General features: G+C 41.2%; 1 protein-coding gene across 2 annotated transcripts in view; it reads right to left on the bottom strand.

The window, feature by feature from the left end:
- The window catches only part of SLC35D1 (solute carrier family 35 member D1), a 43090-nt gene extending 27031 nt beyond the window's left edge, over positions 1–16059 (bottom strand). Inside the window, exons 1-8 of one of the 2 annotated variants that reach the window (XM_040978397.1) lie at positions 15490–16059; positions 14652–14685; positions 14470–14556; positions 13774–13841; positions 12082–12153; positions 11422–11490; positions 9458–9560; positions 6980–7072 (exon numbers count right to left, since the gene is read on the bottom strand). In XM_040978397.1, the coding sequence (XP_040834331.1) occupies positions 6980–7072; positions 9458–9560; positions 11422–11490; positions 12082–12153; positions 13774–13841; positions 14470–14556; positions 14652–14685; positions 15490–15803 (840 nt within the window). In that variant the 5' untranslated portion in view covers positions 15804–16059. The remainder of the gene's footprint in view (positions 1–6979; positions 7073–9457; positions 9561–11421; positions 11491–12081; positions 12154–13773; positions 13842–14469; positions 14557–14651; positions 14686–15489) is intronic. The other variant, XM_040978398.1, reaches the window with a different exon arrangement.
- Positions 16060–19074: the final 3015 nt, after the last annotated feature.

The following is a 19074-nucleotide window of genomic DNA, read 5'->3' as shown; positions in this document are numbered from 1 at the left end:
TTCTGGACACTGAACCCAAAACATAGAATTGCAGGTTCCATGGTCTGACCATGGAATGCTTGTGTCAGAGCTGGGCCTCCTCAGAGGCTTAGATAGAGCAGTGCACAGCATGGCCAGTTGCACATGGAGGATACAATGGTACATCCGAACCTGCAGAGGACATCTGGTACCAGAATAGAGGATGGAGGACAGAACAAATCAATCAACTACCCTAGCTAAGTGTTGGCGGTGAAAATCTAGGTAAATGGAGACTCTAAGGTGGACTATGTCAGCCAGTGGATTTTGGAGAGATTTCATTGTACTTGGAGCGGAGAGATTGGTAGCAATTCAGAACTGCTGAACTATCAAAACCACTTTAGCGGAGCCTTTGGAGCAGGCCCCACATAGGGGATCCTGGGATGGGTGGGAGGCTGGATATGGCTTTTCCCTTTATCTCTCCACTTCCCCCAGATACAAGAAGGAAAAAAGGAGAATGTGATAACAATGGTCTTACCTACTTTCCTCTAGCCCTTGACCCTTTGCGCCCTAATCAACTATGTAAAGATTATCAACAAAATAAAAATAAAGAGAAAAAAATTCCTCAAATATATAACACAAAATTCTCTTTAAGGATATAACCACTACATCTGCAGGAATAAATCTCTTGGATATGACTCAATTTATGTAAGATTTAAAAATAGGAAAGTTTTTTTCTTTTGGTCCCTTCCCTATGTCTGAAGAAAGTCAGCAAGTGATAGCAGCCTGCTCATCCTCTCTACTACCTCGAGAAGTCTCTGGTTGCAAGAGAACAGCAGTTGCCACATGAAGGTATGGCTGCAGGATAAATATAACCCAACCGTTCCCTACAGCACAAAGGAGTCTCTCTCCCTGCCACAATGATGCAGCAAACTATGTGAAAATCTACTGCTTATCCAAAACTATGCTTGCTTCTAAGGACCTGCTCATCTCCAGTACCTGTAGGGTTTCCATACATGCTACTGGTGATAAACAAAGGCAAGGCCACGCATTCCCAAATTTTCCATGATGCCTCATTATGGTTGCTGTGGGCAGATCAGTGAGCCAAAAAGTAGTTCTGCCTCTGCCATGGACCTTCTGTGAGGCCTGGACAGACCTCTTTCTATACTACAAATGTGTGGAGTGTGCTCCATTTGTCCCTCATGAGGATCGGCTGAGAATGAAACACTCTGGACATACACAGAATATACAGATAGAATATTCAGTGAAACTCCCATCACTGTCATCTCCCAATGGTGGATCCGCTGGAAATTTTTTAATTCTCCCTTAGTAGGTGTATTTGTCAGTTTTGTGTCACAATAGCATCTGGGAGAAACCAGCCATGAAATGAGGTACATATTGGTTCACCAGTGCAAAGGTTCACAGTCCAAGATTGGGGACACCCATTGGCCTGGCCACCTGGGGAAGCCAAAACTGGCAATGGTGGCATTCTATGTGAAGGGACACTGAGTGAGCAACTGGGCCTGCCTCAGATTTTATGACCAACCCTCCTGAGAGTACGACTCAAGGACCTCATGGGGTGGGCTACCTCCCAGACACTGAAATTGCACCATGCCTCCATCCTTTTAAAACTCTCAGCCTGTGTATTGGGATTTCTGGGTCCATGAGTTCAGGAGTATAAGCTATTCAAACCATAGGAAACAGGAAACACAATGCACTTGGGCTTTGCTCATCAGAGGGGAGAAAACAAAACCTGAAAACAAAACATCTTCCTCTTTGGAAAGTTCTGGTAAAAAGCCAGTGTAACCAGCCTAGTGTGTGACACAGAACTAAATGGATCCGCTGCCCCAGGCTGGCCATCTTCAGTCACATTGGGAAAGAATGTTGCACTTACAGACTGAGCATATAGATATGGTTTCTAATTCTAAAAGTGCTGGTGGTACAGCACCATAACACAAACCAAAACACACTACAATGTGCCATGTGCCATGACTTCTTAGCAATATCTGTGACAGGCCCAAGGCAACAGCAGCATTAATTGCATGCCCTTATTCCAGTGAGAAATATGAATTATTTTGAATGCTTACTTCAATCTTAGTAGCAACAAGTTCCACTTCCAGCAAAATTTAGTAAGTAGAATTATCAACTTGAAATCTGAACTAAAATTCAAAGTGTAACTAAAACATGTTCTTAGTATTTCAATACCCCTCTACTATCCATAAAGTGTAAAGGCAAACCATTTTGTCTTTGGATGTCATGTTAAAGGCAAATGACCAATAAATGATATCATTCTATATTTTAAAAATTCTTTCCCCTAAAAAAATCAAAGTCATTATCTGAAAGCAAACTGCTTGAAAACTTCGTAAGGAAAACAGAGATCTTGTCAGTGATTTAAATATTCAGCACAACTCTCCCTCTATCTTGAGAGAAGAAGCTGAATTAATGAAGCCAGGGATTCTGTTATCTATCAGAGACTTCACTACTGTACCCATTTGCCACAGACCCTCCTACTCTGCCCCCTGCTCCTGGCTTAGACTAGAAATTAGAGTCCAAGTATTCCCACTACCTTGCAATAGGCTCGACCACACAGATAAAATCTATGTATGATGATAACATTATACCCTCCAAGGCCTGATGTTACGGTAAAGCCAGTTAAGCTGCTGCCTGCTACACCAGCATCCCATATGAATGACAGTTTGAGTTCCAACTACTTCACTTCCACTTCTGATCCAGCTCCTGTTAATGTACACAGGAGAGCAACAGCAGATTGTCCAAGTGTGTGGGTCCCCACACCCACATGGGACACTAGTTCCTGGCTTCAAACCGGCCCAATCCAAGCCAAGCTGCTGTATGCATTTGAAGAGTGAACAAAACCAATCTCTTTCCTCTCTCTCTCCCCCCAACATCCCTGTCTCCTCCGTGTGTGTCTCTCTGTAACTCTTTCAAATACAGAAGTAAATCTTAAAAACAACTTACACAGTCCAGTTTACCAATTAGGTCATCTGCGCTATTTGAAAAGGTATTTTTTGAAAGGTAAATGTGTCTAAAACGCTTTACTTTGCCAGTCAAACACCAACAGGCAAAGAGAAAATATCTATTCATTCAGATGTAAGGAATGATTGATTCAATTCACTGGTTTTTACCTCTGAGAACACTAAGGACCTGAAGACAGAAAGTCATCTGTCTCTGTACGTGGGGAGAATAATGTAGTCTGAAAACCAATCTGTGTGATCCAAGCAGTGACGCCCTACATGGTGTCAAACCCTGGACAGGCTAACTCAACAGCCTAAAGTCTCTCCTTCATGTGGACACCAGCGCTGAGCAAGAGGCCCTCCACGTAGACAATTTTGTGTGGCTACCTCCCCCATGACTCCTCGGAGTCATGTCACTTCAGCAGCGATATAATGGAGACATTATCCTAGGCGCTGGTGCTCACAGTGCTGGCCTTGTGAGACCCACAGCGGGAGACTGCTGTGCTCTTCCTGCTGAGAACACCTAGCAGGGTGTACTGCCAGTAAGCCAACCTCCACCTCCTGTCACTCTGAATCGCTGGCTTTGTGCTATAAATGCGTACTTTAGGAGGTAGAAAGGACCACACTGAAATGCAATATGTGCTGATATTTTAGGGAGCCTTAAATGTATGCAGTCTGCTCCATCTTTATCTATGTTAAACACATACCTATCATGGACATTGAGCTGGCCTCTGCATGACACACACATTTTTAAAAGAAGAATTTGAAGATACAAATGTTTTTGCAGTGCTATATATATTGGGTTTTTCATTCCTAGTAAACACAGGATTTTGAGAACCTTGAAACATACCCAACTACTCATTTACCCACACCCCAGCACCAAAAAAAAAAAACATAAAATTTTTAAAAAGGGTACATACTTACAGGCCAGTTTAGATTCTCACCAGAATGCTTTGCTGAAATCTTACACAAGTGCTATATGCTCACTGAAGTGAGTTGCCCAATTGAAACATGCCTTTCCATTCTTATAATGGAAAGAGACCTTCGGCCTCTAGTTCTTGCCTACAGAACCATCCATTTTCATGTCCAATTCCTGCCTCTTGGTGGTGCTGACCCTCTGGGCCCTTTACTGGACTCTTGGAACTAACAGAGGGAAGCTTTCCCCTCTGCCTATTATGGATGACAGTGACACTTTAAGCCAAATACTTTGGCTCTGATCTTGCTTCAATTTGTACACTACTCAAGAGTCCACAATGCTGAATAATGAAAGAACAAATGGATTTGCTCCACCTTCTCTAGCTATTTCCAAATTTAGGACTCATCATAGGCCAGTCATCGATTAGAGAAAAGCTCTTTTTCTTATTATTTCATAAAGCAATTTTTAATATTTATGTGGGTTTATAATAAAAAATAAATAGAAAGATGAACAATTTGAAAGCCTCACACTTCTCTTCTATTTACCCTATACCCTCAGAACTTCATAAAAATTTGCTGGTAAAATTAGTTTACCACAAATTCTTCTAGAAATACTTTTTATTTAAATAAAATAAATATAGATGGATAATTTTACTTCAACCAAAGCTCAGCATACCATACACATGGTTTTGCCCTGAGCTTTCCCATTCATCATTTTTCTTGGAGATCTTTTCAATCAACACACAGAGCTTCTATGCACAGCTGTCGTGGGACAGGGGAACCAAGTCCAGTGGGTGAGAGCTGTTAAGTAGAATTGATCGTCAAGGAGCACTAGGTTCATGCCAGCCATGAGAAGACACACTGTACCCTCAAACCCAGTAAGGAGGTAGAACTGATAAGTTCCACTTTTCCATAACACCCCAAAACCCTTCTTCCACAGAGTCTATACCATTGTGCTGCTGTTAGATCAACAGTTCTGCTCCCCTGGAAGATTCTACACTCCACAAAGGTAATAACACCACCTCATTCATCTCCCTATTTCTTACCCTGAACCTAGCATGGTGAGACACACAGCAGCACCTAAATACTGGAGGAGAATGCTAAGGGGGAGCGTGTTAAGAGAGGAATGTTAAAGCATGGGATGGTAAGAGTGCCATGGGTCGACCCCATACTCCAATAAATGTTTTGAAAAATGCTAGTAATAAGTAGCGACAGCGAGGTTGAACAAACATTTAAGTGAAACCCAGAATGCTAAAGGGGTATGACTACAAAACATTAAGTTCAGCTCCCATAATTAGTCTATCATCCCAACTTGAAAATATTTAAATGAATACCATTCTTCAAAATCACAATTCTAAAATAAGCCTGACAATTTTGTTGGGAAAAACAAAAAACTACTTAAATTCCACTCCTCTTTAAAAACTGAAGAAGAATCCAGGGGAAAATCTAAACATAACCTTAATACAGGTTATACAAAGTTATTTTTTGACTATCAATAAAAATTCTATTAAAAAGCGTTTCAAATTGAAGGTGAGGTGCTGAACTTTTAAATAGGCATGAATTCCACAGTAACTACGTAGATTATCATCATTCTGGAATGAAGAAATGTTTCCTGGGTGTTTCTTCACACTAACAGTTCCTTCTACAAGCTAATAATAGCTTCAACTTAATGAACACTCCAATTTGACTAACTCCTCAGAACACATATTACTTTTCCAACTTCTTCATGGACAGACAGATCTCAACTGGGCTCATCTGTCCTGCCATGAAGAGGCTGTCTATCTCACATTACACTTTTGCCCCCAACCTGAAGCATGAGGGGTGCTTTGTGCCAGAGGCTCCCAGAAGGCAGAGCACCAGGGAAAAACCATGGTCTTCGGCGCTGGGCTTGGGTTCAAATTCTGACTTTACTAACCATCAGTAACATCATGCCGGGCAACTCTGTTACCCTCTCAGAGGATCTACTTACTGCCACTTAGGAAAAGCAGGGGTGACTGAAACTTGCTAGAGCTGTTAGGGAGACTGCATTATATTAAACACAGAGTGATTAGCATATAACAAAGACTTAAAACATGTCAGTTCCTTATCGCAATTTCTTCATACTCACAATATATACAATCAACATTCCTTCTGAGAGCATTAGCTGTTTCCTACCTTGCACCCATCTTCAGGCCTGTTAGTAATCAGCTCTCACTGTATTATAATATTTAATACACATATTCAAGAAGATCTGTGTCCATTTTTTAAATGATGTCTTGATAAATAAATGAATGAATAAAACTTCATGAGCTATTAATTTCCTGTGCTTGGGTTCAGGAACAACTTTGCAACATCTAACCGCCTCTACAAATCTCTTACTTCAATTTCCACCGATTTGTTGGAATTGTCACTGTCTTAAGAGTAACTAATCAAAGTGATTAGTGAAAGGCATCATAACATGGCAGTCTGGTGCAGAATCTTTGGTAGATTTTTGGATTTCTATTTAATTGGAAAAATTTTATGAATTCTAATCATAGGTCATCATTTCTTGTCCCATGACAAAAATTAGAGAAAAATTCTCCGGACTTATTTTGCTACTCTATTCTGGATTTACTTAGCTGAACATTTACAGAAAACTGGTAAGTTTCTATATTAGTCATTATTTATATGGCTAAAAGTCACCACAAGGCTAACTAACTCCTGAGGTGAGAAGAACCAACCTGGGATTTAAGCCAGAACGACAACTATACACAAACACTGCGAATGTTAGTGATGCCTAGCATTTTGTTTAGCACTTCAACAACTTAATAATTATTTTATTATTCAAGGGTAGTTTGCTCTCACTTCTGTATTTTACAGAATAGCAGAAATATTAAAGCTTCCTCCCTCTCTCTAGCATGTAAGAAAAGAACACAAGTTAGCATGCACTATTTTTATGTTGACAGTCAGAGCTGTTTGGAACTATTTTTGTACTGTCCAATGCTTATGCCAAGAAAAAAGGTTAGCATGCCATTAGCAAGCTAAAGGGTACATTTTTAGTTTTTGACTACTTAATAAGTACATTTCTTTCTTTAATAACCCAAACATCTACCCTTCAATCATAAACAATAATGTAATTCATTAATACAAGCCATTAAACCATAATCAGAAAGTCTTACCTTTTGCGCATCTCCTGTGAAATATGCAATGGCCAGAGTGGGCAGAATCATGAACAGTGCATTGTAATACAGCAGACCATATTTTCCCAGCTCCTAGGATAGTAAATAATTACATGTTTCATTTGGTCCTATGACTATCACCCCAGACACATGTATACACCATTTTGTATCACTTTTTTTAGTTACAAGTGTTTTTTAACTTCAATAGTTTAGTTTGAAAATACAGTAGTAAGCGTTTATGCCACAGGACTCATGTAGCCCTAAAATTCTAGGTAATAAAACCCCCAAATTATTAAAAGCCTCTTAGTGTGCCCATACATTTCTAGAATAAAACAATTAATTGACTGCTATGATCATAAGCATCAAAAGATGGGTCTGAATGTACGACAGCGGGAAGTCATACTGAAATCAAACTACTTTTAAGGATAGGCTCCAGTTTCACATGCCCAGGCACCGCAAAAATATGGGGAGTGAACCCACAGATGGGAACTCTCCTCTGCATGTGCATGTGTCTAATAAATACATTTGCAGAAAAAGAACAGGTCCTCTGCTCATCAACCTGACCTGCGTCATCCAGGATGAAGGGGAAGTGCATGTGGGCACAGACAAGCACCAGCTTGATAACTGACAAACAATACGGCCCCAACTGCCAAAACTGTTCCTCCTTTTAGTTTTAACTCTTGGAGTATCTTTCTCTCTGCCTTCTTACTTAAAGACAAAAACTACAGCATGCTATGTCATTATAGACATGTTGGAGTATTATGTTCTTTGTTGCCCTATAGTGCTGTTTAGCAGTCTCCGCATAATTTTTCCAGTACTGCTGTCTTTTATAGTTTTCCTATTTATTTCTCTTGTTGTCATCTGACTTTTCATAGTGTTAGAAAGCCTGTCTCTACAAAAAAAAAAAAATCTATCTTCTGGTTTGTGGCTTCCAAATGTGAGACTGCTAAAGCACAACAATGAGCTCAAAAGTTGTAATGCAAAGAAGTTACAAATCATTTCTGAATGAGGAACTAGACTCTCCTAGAGCAAAGCACATAGAATCCACTGTTCCTTTTTCCTAGGTTCTGGGAAGTACTCTAGAATGTGTTAACACAGCAGCCACCAACTACAGGTGGTTGCTTAAATTTCATCCTCGTTACATGAAACTAGCAATCCGCTTCCTCAGGGCTATGCTGATCTCTTTGGAAATGCTCAACCCCATGTGTGTCTGGTGGCTTCTGTAACAGAAAGTAAAGACAAAGATTTCCATCGTCACCGAACGTTCTACTGGACAATACTATTTTATACAGCTGAAGTTGCCAGACGAATGAAATGTTAATATTGGTTATTAATTTTCCAAATCAGTAGTTCTTAACAGAAAACAATGAAGTAGGACTAAATGTTTAACCACTCTCTTTTCTCTATTTAAATAGTAAAACAAAAATTTTCTAGCAGCTTCCATTAAATAAGCTATCATATATTTTATGAGCAAATACAAGGAAATGTCACAGAACTGCTACATGATGTATATATGTTTGAAATGTTGTGTCATAGCCCACAAATACGTACAATTATTTTAAATAAAATTTTAATGCAATTCCCATAATTATCAAGGTAAATGAGTATAAGATAATACACAAGAGGTAATGCTGGAACAAAATGTATTTCATGTAAGTAACACCATCTTTGATTCTTCAACAATACTCTAAAACAAAAACTTCTGCGAAAATAATGAAAGCTGCTGGTCAGTCACACAATCTACAGTTCTTTTCCAAAGGAGAAGGCAAAGGCCGGGGCTAAGATCGCATCAATTCAATACCAAGACATGAGCGAGTAGGATTTCTACATTTAGGATCTGAGTTCCCAAAAAGCATCTGAAATAGTTTCATAAATACTATATATTCAACATAAACCAACTAAGCAGATAGGGTCACCTGACTGATGAGAAGATATGAGTAGCAAAATAAGATCGAACCATGGTCAGTTAGAAGATGTAAGCATGGGATAAACTACTGTAGGCCACTCAGAAAACCTACGGTGACAGCTAAGATAAAAATCTGAGCTGAGTCCTCACGCAGGCGACATCCTGATGTCGCAGATCACTCTGTTAGTACCCAGCCTATGACACACAGGGCTGAGGTCTAGATGGCCCTTTCTAACAGAAGTCGCCTCATAAGATCGTGTTCCAAAAGCAATGTGGCTCAAACACTGATCTAAAAAGAAAATCAAAAGTGACTATATTCAAAATATGAAGACAAAAAAAAACCTTAAAAAGCTTTTGTGTACATGTTACAAGTAGAAAGCAAAGAACTGAGTTAATACAAAGTTGTTATACATATGAGATCTGGAATAGACTCAGTGTGCCCTGAGAAAGATATTCTCTCCCACACATCCTAAGTGTTTTTCATTATCCTTGTTTTGTGTTTCCCCTGAATCAACATTATCATTCCCCAAAACTGTAAATATATATTAAAGAAGCTTTAAATTGCTACCTACTTTTGAATCTAATTTCTGTTTTACATATGCACCATTTGCTGCTGTTAGGACATCGTTTATCAGAATAAAAACATATCCTTCCAGATCAAATGCCAAGTCAGAGCTGCAAAACAGAAGTAACACTTTAAGAACAATTTACACTTCAAGAACACACATTTCATTTTAAATAGGTCTAAACAATTGGCAAGGATATCTTCTTATCTACGTGAACATCAGGCATTCTGTAAGCTGCTAATATTCATTGCTGCCTGGTCATAATTCGTAATTTCATGCTTACCATGGGATTCTTTACAAACAAGAATCACAAACACTGAAATAGATCATTAGTTAAAATCAATCACATCAGTTAATAACATTTCTCTGAAGTCAAAGTCAAAACAAGCTGCCAAATCCACCGTCAGTAAACCAGTGAAGCAAACAGAAGCTTAAGTTTCAGTGATAAGGAAACCACAAGAACAAAGTTGTTCAATGTCACTTTGCGAAGAGTCACATAAAAGTTAGAACTCTCTTGCACAGGCAGGTGGGTCACTAGATGGAATTTCTGCGTGTGAATGCTAGTTTTCAGGTCAAGCTCAGGAGTGTTTAAGCACCTAGGAAGGTATAACTAGTGAGATTCAACACACAGAAAATGCCTGGTACTTTCGTAGAATACTAGGTACCCAGGATAAGAATCTAATAAATTCAATAGAATAAGTAAAATTGTGAGCATCCTACCTATAATGGTGGCCCCACGTTTGATGACGGCAATGATATTATATACTTGGAGTAAAACTACCAAATGTAACCTGGGCTTTTGAGAAGCTCAAAGCCATTGCAATTTGAAGTGGAGTTGACCTAAAGCACGCACCAGCTACCCTGAGCAGTCTCATGGGCCTGATTAACTACAGATTTGCTTTCCCCAGTCTAATTAGAGAGTAATACCCCTCAACAGTGCTTCCTAGGCTAAAGCAAGCCCTGAAGAATCCCTGCTGTTCTGTACTTGCATGGATCCTGGATCCCGCAGCTTCAAGCATGCTAGGGCATCCCTAAGCAGAAAGGAGAAGGCACATTTCTCTCTCTAAGAATGAAAATTAATAGTAAATAGAATTTGACTTATAATATTTTCTCCTTATCTATAATAGAAGGACTTGCTGAAGACCAATAAGCCAGTCCAGAAACACTGGAACTTTAAGAGAAGAGAAAGCATGTCAGACTGACTTTGTGGCATTAGCAAATCCATACAAGTAGGGCCTGGGCTGGGTAAAATACAGATGCCTTCTGGCCTTCATTTTGAGTTTGGGGATAAAAATGTTTCACTATATTTAAAACTGAAGCCTATGAAATATGGGAAAACTCTCAGTATTCTAATAGAATATTATTGAGACATCTGTGACACATTGTTAGGGAGTGCAAAGAAAGCCATCCTATTATTCATTACGTAACAAGGCCAATCAGTCTTTGCCATTTTCTTTACCTCACACACAGGGCAGAAAATAAACTCATCTGGCAGGGCACAAAACAATAGGATGCTGCATGGTATGTAAATCACACAGGCTATAAAGTCAGGTGCAGATTCGCATTCCAGCTGTGCACCTTCAAAGCTGTGTGACCTTAAGCAAGTTATTGAATTTGAGTTTTACTTTTGTCAAACAGGAAAAGTATACCCATACTTTGGAGTGCTCGTAAGAACACGTAAGTGGGCACAACACTGAACAGACTGAGTGGTATGATGGAAAGCCCTCAGTATGAAAAAGACAATCGCCAATCCTAGATTACATCCAGGGAACTTCCTAAAAATACAAATGCCATCAGTCCTAACTTAGTATATATAACCCAAAAGACTTAACATTGAAAAACTGTAGATGATTTTTCAAAGAAATGACTGGTATTTGGACTATAAACAACTATTTTTATTAAATAATAGATCATTTATTAACAATAGTTACTGATAATTTCTGAAGTGTCACATATGGGCCCAAACTTACCTGGCAGCCACAAAGGCTCCAATAATCATTGCAAATACAGTCATTTTAACACCCCAAGAAAAACTTTTCCTGCAAAATAATTTAAACATACACGCATGTAACTATAGTTGTTTACATATCCATTTCACAACATAGGCCAAAACATTTTGATACAGGATCTTTTAAAAACACATAAAGTCATACTTCAAACATTTTCAAGAAACTGGATATTTAAAAGAGCCCCTTTGACGAAGCAAAAACTCATTTTTGTTATGTAATAAATAATTATACCTTTTTAGTGAAACCATGTAATATTATAGAGTTTGTTTATAAATCAGAACTTCTTTAAGCAGGAAAAGGGTCACACACAAGTATAGCAATAGAAGCTGAGACAGAAACTCTGTTTTTAAAAACTGCTTTGATAACTGACCCAGCTTCACCCAGTGACAGGGATTCTAGAAAATAAATCATATGTTCAGATGGATTTCCAGTTCCAAAATCATGACCCTCCCAAGTACTGCTCCACAAATGATCAATACTCAAGGGAAAAACTTGCTCAAACATCTCAAAAACTGCAGGAAAAGACAAAGACAAATCATTTTAATATTTCACGCATGCTGGATACCTTCTCAAGGTGACTAAACTTGTTTTAATAATAGATATGTCAGAAATTGAGCTCACTTGAGTAAAACTCCTTCAGCAATCATTGTAAACAAGATGGAGAACCTTCTCAGAACTGTAAACATTGGCAAGCTGCAAAGACAAAAACAATTAGGCAAAAGAAAGCTTTAACAACTCTGAAGCCAAGATTTTCCAAACTGGCACTTTAAAATAATGTAATATCTTACTTCCATTAGGAAATTCCATATTAACTAAGCTGTTAACTACAAAATGGGAGAGTTCATACAACCATTATCAGGAACTAGTAACACCTAAGTTTTAGTTTTATTCTGCTAATTAAGCAAACACACTAAACTATGACTCTGCTAGTCCTTAATGAATGGGGAACCCAGCCTGCAGGCCTATAAGGCTCTCAAAATCATTTGGTCTGGCCCTGCCAGGGCAAACACAGACAGGAATCAACATTCAGTTATGTCCACAGCAGACTAACATTTAAGTGGATAATTCTGCGTGGCCTGTGAATAATGTTATAAATATCAAATAGCCATTGGCAGAAAGGGGTTCCCCACCTCTTCCTAGAAAAAAGACCTCTTTCTTCCGTACTCCTTCCATTCCCATCTCCATGACTACACCCAAAGCCATCTATGAAAATCTTTCCCCATGAAAAATCCTCTGATTGTCCTTTTGTAAATTCCCAGAGCATTTTGTGTTCATAAACTAATCAGCCTTGCAACCTCCTACAGCATTGCTATTCCGGAATAAGCCTCACTTACTCCAACGTGTCTTCTACTTAGCTGGCAATCAAGGATGGGTGTGAATGAATGATGGAGGGATGACAAGGGATGCAAAAAGCACAGGCCTGCATTTCTTTTCAAATGGGTCATGATGCAGGAAAGGATGTCCCAACCATGATAAATCTGACTTCCCTAGAATATTCTCTAGAGATAGCATCTTGCTCACTGTCAGGTTTCTTGGGTTTAGAAAAGGGAGAAATGAAAAGTATCTTGTTACTGATCCTCAGACATCTCCCCAATCTGTTTTACAATCATCCACCAGGCCAGGGCTTTTGCTGATGTGGAAATGGTGAAGCCATGCTTAATGGTTTCCCTGTGTGTGACATTTTAAAATCACACACACCCACGGCATACTACACTCCCTAAGTGGAGAGGCCAGGACTGGGAGGCGAGAGGATAACAGGAGAGTCTCACAATGCAATGCAGAGCTATCACTTCTCTATAAAAGCTACACACACTGAGTCTGCAGCTGTACTGACTGGGACACCATCAGGTTTCTATTAAGCTTCCACCTGCTGCTAACCATGTCATAGCAAATGAAATCAAAACTTCGAATATCCACCCTCTGATGTTTTGTATGAAAATCATCTAATATGAGTATTTATGAACTACATTACATAAAGAGCTGAAATTTCAGAACTCTAGCATATTCATTACTGTAGATCTGGAAAAACAATGACAATCACCTGTCACAGCACTTTAGAACACATTAAGGCTTTTCAAACTGGTGATTAAACGGGGGGAAAGGACAAAGCAAACCAAAAACTGCTCATGATCTTCCAAGGAAAAAGCTTAGACTAAAATCTTTGGTGCAAAGCTGATTATTCAGTAATGGAAGCTTTCTGTTTCTTTTGGGTTTTTTTCAGAATCAATTACAATGTGCTAAATATTTGACATTCAAGTACAGTTCTAAGAATACATTATATTAACCTCACTAGGAAAATAAAGTTCTCCATACTTCAGTTTCTTTGTGCTGAACAGTCCCGTGATTTGGTTCCCAAAATATAGTAGAGGTAGTGGAAACGTCTAGAAAATTTAAAAAGGGATAACAAAACTCAATAATAAAGACAGCTAAAACAAGGTCCTTTCAAACAGAAACAGTTTTGTTTACACAATCAAATTCTTCCCGGCTAAGACAAAAGATTACTTCTCACACACAGTTTTGATCCCCATGAAATACCCAAACAATAAGAACTTTCGGCGGACACAGACATCAACAAGGCAGAAGGTGACAGAAAGAGGAAGACACAAAGACCCGTGTGGGACAGAAACATCATTTGCTTTTCAATGAAATGAGTTAGCCCAGGGCTTTAAGGCGAACAGCAAAGGGGAGTCAGGCGGTAGAAAACAAAATACTAAAATTCACTCAAAACATAAGCCATGCAGGATCTACCTGCTGGATCCCACATTCATTGGAAACAGAAGCTGCAAAACTGTTTGCTCTCGACCAGCCTGCATTGACTACCACAGAAAGTCTTGGGCTTCCAACAGAACGTGGGACCCCTTCCACACACGTCACTGCATCGATTGTTCACCTTCACCATACCCTCTTTAGCACTGGCGTTTTTGAAAGAGCAAGTTTTACATATCCAAGACCCTGACACAAAACGTACAATGATTTCTTTTTAGAAAGGATTGCTTTTTTTTTTTTTACCTTTCGAGGTACATTTCTGTCAAAGTCAGGAAATTTGACCACTCGGAGGGCCTTTCCCACCCAGAGAACTGCCACTGTGGCTACCATCTGTAAAGAGAACACAGATTCACTGTTCCACGCATAAAGACATTCACACAAACTCTGACAACACCCACCCCGGCATGCTGAAGCGCCCCACTAACCTGGCCGAGTCCAACACATAGTGAGGAGGGAAATCTACAAAAAGCGTAGAGGAGAGGAAAAAAAAAATGTTAGAAAAATCCAGTCTTAGCTCCGTGATTGTAATTTGCACAGGAGGAACCTTCAAATGCATATAGATACAATTCACATCTACAAATAAAAAAATCCCTGCGGGTTGTCAGGCTACACCACTGATTCTGGAGCCTCGGGTAAGCCACTTGTCTCAACTTGTCCCACTCTACAATTTCAGTAGTTGCCTGCAACGGGTTTGTCAAGGAAGTCAAGACAGCAACGGGTTCACAGCTTAGAAAAACAGAACCAACAGCAACTTCTGCTGCAGAGTCCCAGGTACACAGCAAGAGGATAACTTACTTGGGCGTGAGGATGCTCACGTCCCCAGGGGCTGTCAGCCGCCGGTAAGCAACCCAACCTGGGACCCAGGGTCCCCAGCGCAACAAGGAGGGCATCCCCGCCTCACTGCCTGCAGGCATGCACAGGACCCCAAAGTCATCTAGAACTTGCTCGGTCGCTCTAGACGTCTCTAAGGGAAGGGCGGGTGGGCTGTGTGTGGGGTGAGCTGCACCTAGGACTGGCAGGCGCTGCGCCCCAACGCGGCCCCCACCGCGCGCCCGGCCGGCCGTCGGCCGAGGTGGGACCCAAGCCCCAGGCCCGCGCACCCGGCCGACCCCTCCGCCCCGGGACCGCGCGCCCGCCGCCCGCCCTGCCCAGATCCCGCCCAACTTTGTTCGGCTTCAACTTTGGCAGCCAAAGTCCAGACAGCGGCGAGCCGCCGCCACCCGCTCCAGCTCCGCGGCCCCGGCGCCGCCGCCTCGGCCCTACCTGTAATTGGTGAGCACGCTCTTGTTGACCACCACGATCAGGAAGGAGCTCACGCCGTAAAAGCCGGCGGCCAGCAGCTTCAGGAACACGGTCAGCGTTTCGGCCGACGCCATCCCCAGCTCCTCCTCATCTCTGTGTGTGGAGGATTTCGCGGGGGCTTCTCCTTTAACCCGAGCATGCTGACGTCTATGAACTTCCGCCATGGCTGCGGCGGCGGCGGCGCGGGCTTGGGAGGGGAGCGGCGCGCGGGCCTGGCGGCGGGGAGGCCTGCGGCGGCGGCTGCCGGCGGGCTCGGGGCTCGGGGCTCGGGGCATGCGACCCGGCTGCAGGCTGGCTGCCTCGGCTCCCCGCACTGCCGCCGCCCGTCCCCGCCCAGGGGCAGGGACACTGCGGTTCACACCCTCGGGGACTTTGCTCCGGCATTGTGCAACGCGGGGTCAGAGGGTGGAACGGCGCCCGCCCCGGTGTGAGCAAGGGTTGAAGAGGGCCTGGGGAGCGGGGCGATCCCCGGGACCGGGAGACGCCAAGGGAGAAGCTGCGGGGACCACTCGGGGGCACCGGAGCGCCGGGCTGCGGGGCACGGACGCGGTGCGGCCGCCTTGCGCCTGCGCGGGGGATCGGCGGGGCGCATACCTGCGGCATCCTGGGGCTGGGGGCGCGCGTGCCCCAGGTATCTGTCACAGCCCCTGGGTGGACCCCCGCTGCCCTTCTCTCCACTAGGGCTGCAGTCCTATCAGATGTGGATCCCCATAAACACGCGAAAATTCCAGTCTGCAATGCATTGGCGTTCTCACACCTTCTGAACCCAGAAAGTACCTTATTTGTACAGGTAGAGCAAGATTTGTTGTTTGTTTTTTTTTTTTTTTTTTTTGTATAGAAAAATGTTCACATGTTCCAGAGAAGTAGCAGTGTGTGTAACCAAGCAGCTTGGGGATTGGTGAAAATACAAGGTGTTTGGTGCTTAAGAAATTTGAGTTGCAGTTCTGAGATGCTTGGAGATGTCCTCCACATTTAGCTGTGTGTTCTTGGGCCAATTAAATCCCTCTCTGAGCCTGGACTTCCCATTTCTGTGTTAAAAGGCCAGCACAGAGCTAGTTTTCAGTAACTTGCAGCCATTATCTCACAAAATAAGCAAATCCTTGCTTTAAGTGAAATAAATCTTTAATTATTTAATAGAAAAGAATTTTGACATTTCTTGAAAGGCTTAGCATAAGCATTTAATTTTTAAAAACTGAATTATTTATCAGAAGGCCTAGACTAGACATATAAAATATTTGTCATTTTCGAGTTATGATAAAAATTGTAAGACTTACCATTTAAAATCTTTGTGAGTATACATTCCAGTGGCGTTCACCACTAGACTATCCCCAGAACTTCTTCACCATCCCAAACCAAACCTTTTTTAAAATTTATGATTCTTAATTTATTTCTATTTATTTGAAAGGTAGAAAGAGAGCGATCTGCTGATTCACTCTTCAGAGGCTCACCATAGTCAGTGCAGGGCCAGGGAAGCTGGCAGCCTGGAATTCAATCCAGGCCTCCCCCATGGGTTCAGGAGCTCAAGTCATCAGCAGCCGGTGGCAGCAAGCTGAAGTTGGAAGCAGAGCTAAGAGTCAGCCCCATGCAGGCCTGTGAACACTATCCCCAGAACTGAAACTCTCCCACCACAAAGCAATCACCTCTGTGTTCTTAGAGTTCAACTTCCAGTCTCTAGGAACTGGACTACTCTGAGTACAAGGGGACTTCAATGCATGTTATAAAAAACTACACATAGATTTCAAAAATGTTTTATATCAAAATAATCTCTTAATTCCATCTTCAAGAGCTTTTCGAAGTTCCTCGCATAATTGGAGTTATACGTTGTTTGCCTTTTGTGATTGGCGTATTTCTGTGTTTTCAAGGGTTATTTGTAATGTATTATGAATAGAATTAACAAATTGCTCTCCAAGGAAATTGTACCAATTCTGCATTTCCACTATTATTGCATGAAGACGAAACCCTCCTTCATAAAGTCAGATGGCAACAGTGGAAAACAATGGAGGAAGAGATTAGAATGTAGTTCAAATTCTACCCTAGGAGGCATGAAATGCCAGGTATAGATTTCTGCAATAAATCAATTGTAATTACACACAGTGAAAGCAGATCTTAGCATAATGATCCAAGCAACTATTATTGTTTTTCTCAGCATAATTAGCTAACTTATTAACAAGTATTTGTTAAGAACTACTAAGAGCTGTTGGATTTTCCTGACAGTAGTAATACTGCGTTGCAAAGTGCTACCACCAAGTGTAGAGTTATCATTAAGTATAGAAAACATAGATGGATAGATGACCAAGAGAACATTTAGATGACATAGTAGCATTTCACCCCGCCCATCTTATAGATACTCAAACTTTTATGTAACTTTTGACATTGAATGACTTCAAAAAGTTCACAGAAATGTATATTATGAAAATATTCGGGATTTTAAATTTTCCTTACACTAAACATTGTCTCATTTTTACGTGAACTTTTGGAACTCCCCTTGTGTTTTAAGTACTTCGGCCTATTTTTTTAACCTCAATAATGTGAATCATAGAATCATCACAAGTGACTTATACGTTTGATAAATACTGAAGCACATCTTGAACATTTTAACAGGATTGAAAAAGCTGCATTACATGTTCTCATTGACGTAAAGTCTACTCTGGAAAGTTCAACTTTGTCAGTTTATGGATTTCATATCTTGTAAGATAAAATGGCTAGCAGGAAAATCTCTGCAATTAGATCATGCTTTTTATCATAATATCACTTTTAACCATCATGATTCCCGTAAGAGAAAATCAATTGTGGTCACTGTCTCAAAATTTACACTATGTTTTTTATCCATTTCCTTTTCCCTCGGCTCACTTACTCATCTTGGGATTTAGGTAAGGACTTTGATTACCCGCCTCTATTTTACTGTTTCACTTCCAGCCCAGATCATACCGATGACCTCCTCCTGTGTTGCACCACTGATTGTGAGTCAGGGAACAAAGTTCAAACAAAGCTCTCCTATTTGAACGATACTTTTTAAATTATGGGAACCAGAAGTAAATGTTTAGACTGGTGGTTAAGACTTTGGTGGGATCACAAGGCCCAGAGTGGAGTACCTGGGTTTCTATTGCAGCTCCACCTTGCTAGTGGAGACCCCTGGGAAACAGCAGGTTATGGCTCAGGTTCTTGGGTACCTGCCACTCACTCTGATAGGAGAACTAGGGCGAGTTCCCAGCTCCTGACTTAAGCATGACCTAGCCTTTGCCTCTGGGGAGAAGAGTTCTCCCTATATGCCTGCCCATGACCATCGGTACATGCAGATCTATAGATCTGTCTCTCTCTCTCACTTCATCCTTCCCACTAGAAAGTAGTTGTGGTGCAACAACTTATAAACCCGAGAACAAGACCAAAAAGGAAGACTGAGGCATGTACAGGGTCCTGCAACTTTAAGTCACTATGTACACAGATTTGTCCCTAGATCTATTGAACATTTAGTATTTGCTTCTCCACTTCTCTCCATTTCTTCCTTATTTGTGACAGTACTCATACATACCTTCATAAGAAGTTCTG

This window comes from Ochotona curzoniae, unplaced genomic scaffold, assembly GCF_017591425.1.
Source record: "Ochotona curzoniae isolate NIBS_2020 unplaced genomic scaffold, NIBS_Ocur_1.0 contig_291, whole genome shotgun sequence".
NCBI lineage: Eukaryota > Metazoa > Chordata > Mammalia > Lagomorpha > Ochotonidae > Ochotona > Ochotona curzoniae.
The sequence above is the reverse complement of the archived record's forward strand: the minus strand, read 5'-3'. Positions and strand labels throughout refer to the sequence as shown.